Source organism: Solanum lycopersicum, chromosome 3, assembly GCF_036512215.1.
Source record: "Solanum lycopersicum chromosome 3, SLM_r2.1".
Taxonomy (NCBI): domain Eukaryota; kingdom Viridiplantae; phylum Streptophyta; class Magnoliopsida; order Solanales; family Solanaceae; genus Solanum; species Solanum lycopersicum.
In genome coordinates, this window is record NC_090802.1 from 50,429,732 (window position 1) to 50,432,658 (window position 2,927).

General features: G+C 28.3%; 1 protein-coding gene across 1 annotated transcript; it reads left to right on the forward strand.

Moving 5' to 3' along the window:
- The first annotated feature begins 1,348 nt into the window (after positions 1–1,348).
- LOC101248653 (21 kDa protein) lies at positions 1,349–2,189 on the forward strand. Its single transcript, XM_004234887.4, has one exon. It carries the CDS (start codon positions 1,399–1,401, stop codon positions 2,002–2,004), a length of 606 nt encoding a protein of 201 aa, XP_004234935.2. The 5' UTR covers positions 1,349–1,398; the 3' UTR covers positions 2,005–2,189.
- The last annotated feature ends 738 nt before the right edge of the window (positions 2,190–2,927 follow it).

The window sequence follows — 2,927 nt, forward strand, 5'->3', positions numbered from 1 at the left end:
ACAAATTAAATGTTGTTGGAAAAAAATATTAATATTGATATTAGATTGGAATTATAAAGTAATAAATAACTTATTACAAAACACTGTGTTGTGGCAAATCACTATCTTGAAAGCAATTTCGGTTCGATTCCGATGTAAATCGTTTGTAGCCGGTCGCTCCGCAAGGTTCCACAGTTACTCTCAAACACGTGCACTCATGACTGAAAGTTTGGAATTGCACAAAAATAACTTCCCAAAAAATCTACAATAGGATGAAGGATTATTCAAGCCAATAAAAGAAAATTGTTGAGGGTGAGTAAATGAAAGATAGAACTTGCTTCTGTTTTTTCTCTGTTTTTAGCTCCGAATTGATACTCCTTAAATAGGAAAATCATTTACGTTTCATTCATCAAAAGAATGTAAGAAACTAACGTATAATTAATGTAATGGAACATAACTCTTACTTCAATGACAAATTTGTCATAATATAAAAGTAACTTCAAGTTCAAATAAATGTGATCCATTAATGAGAAAGTAACTTTCCTATTTCACATATATTAACGACTTAGCAATGTTCACATAGATAAATTATGGAAAGTTAAAAGGTATAATTTATCCTTTGCATTAAAAAAAATGGAATATTATCCACAAATGTAATATTCTATTTTATTTTAAATCCTTTCTTTATAAAGTTTAATCTAACTTTGTGAATAAATTATTTTATTATCTATCTATAAGATGTGAGAGTAATTCAAAAAAGATATGTACTATTTTCATTATAACACAAGAATTGTTATAATAATGCGCATTCCTATCACGAATCTTCAAATAAGATATTCATGCATGGCCATGCCATAAATAAAATCATTATATAAAAAGTTCCTACCAATAGAAGCATCAAGGTTCGAAATTAAACAAATTCAGATACAGTAAACTCATGTCAAAACAAAAAATATTATAATAATAAGAAAAAAATGAACTCAAAAGTTAAATAAGTCCAAATACAATATAACTAATTCCTAAAGTAAATTTCTATGGTTAGAGATTCACATTACAAAATTAAATTTTAATTATTTATTTTAGCCTATATATTATCTTAGAAAAAATAGAGAGAGGAGAAATAAAAAAGAAGTCCAATTCATATAAAAATTCAAATTTAAAATCAAAAATCTAAAAGTCAAATAAAAAAATTCAGCAAAACAGAATTCCCGTTTCAGATTCGTGTTTTCACAAAACTGCGCCCACCCCTACGACCTACGAGGAATGTCCTTGGCAGCACGCCAGAAACACATACATGAACTCGCATAATAATTAACCGTTTTTTAATTTAATAATATCCACAAAACTTTTCTATAAATTCAGAATATCCCCCATCCCTAAATTCACTATCACTCAATTAATTATTTTAGTTATCGAGAGATGACAGGTGGTTATTTTTTCACATATTTTCTTATTTCAATTGCGTTGATAATTTCTTCTAATAATTCGAATTCAGTTTCCGCCGCAAGGCCAGCATCGGGAGAAACAAATACGGATTTTATCCGAACCTCCTGTAAGTCAACCACTTATCCAACTCTGTGTTTCAGTTCATTATCAAGCCGTTCAAGTGCTATTGGATTTTCTCCACAACTTTTAGCCCATGAATCTCTCTCCGTTAGCCTCGAAACAGCTCAATCAACCTCCGCTATGATGTTGAAATTGTCACACAGTCAAGGCATGACGCCCAGAGAAGTAGGCGCCATGCGTGACTGTGTGGAGGAATTAAGTGACGCAGTGAGTGGAATTAAAAAATCTTTAGGGGAAATGAAGGAATTGAAGGGAAAAGATTTTGATTTGAAAATGAATGATATTCAAACATGGGTGAGTGCCGCCTTGACGGACGAGGACACGTGTACCGAAGGGTTCGCCGGAAAAGTGATGAACGGGAAAGTTAAAACAGTGGTGAGAGGAAAAATACTTGAAGTTGCTCAGTTGACAAGTAATGCTTTGGCTTTGATCAACAGACTTGCTGCCATTCACGGATAAAGTGTAATTAATTTATTAATTAAAACATACAATTAAGTATATAAATATGCATATATGTTTTTAATGAATCTTCATTTAGAAAAAAGTTTAGTTAATTCATGATCAGTTCATTGCTGTAATGTATTAGATAAGATGTTTTGTTTGTGATGAATTTCTTAAATGAAAATGTTCCGTTGCATGCATAAGTGTACTGGGTAGTAATCCTCCAATTGAGTATAATTAATTCTTAACTATTTTGAATTAAAATATTTTAGTGTGATTAGGGACGGAATTTAAGTAAACAGGAAGGGTTTTTAAATCATGTTATTTCAAATTAAAATAAATTAACTTTTATAATCTTAATCATGCCAAGCAAAATATTGAAATTTAAAACTTATCATAAAAGAATAAAAGAAAAATATTAATATTTGAACTGAGGGAGTACTGGTTTGAGCGTAAAGTCTCTGTTTTTGCTAAAGCTTTGTAAATACTTTTTAATTATCTTCAATCTCTATTTATTATAAGTTATATTCCTTTTATTTTAATTTATTTACTTTAATATTCCTTTTAGCTCATTTAAAAAGAATGTTTCTTATTCTTTTGTTAACTTTATAATTTTAATTTTTCATATAAAAAGTTTAAAATCATAAAATAAAAAAACATTTTGATATATTCATTTAAATTTTAATTTTAATTTTTTAAAAAACTTTCTTAATCCATATAATGAAAAAATAATAATTAAGGGGTAAATTACGTGTACGAGTAAACATGTGTACGAGTAAACATATACTAGTTAATTAATTTTTTATATATATAAGCAAACATATAGAAAACATAGCTATATTTTGTCTTACTTCCAATTCACAACCTATTTTTATCTATAATTATGTGGCTCAACTTTTTTGTTTTGTATAATTCACACGCTTGTATTATAATTTGTATAA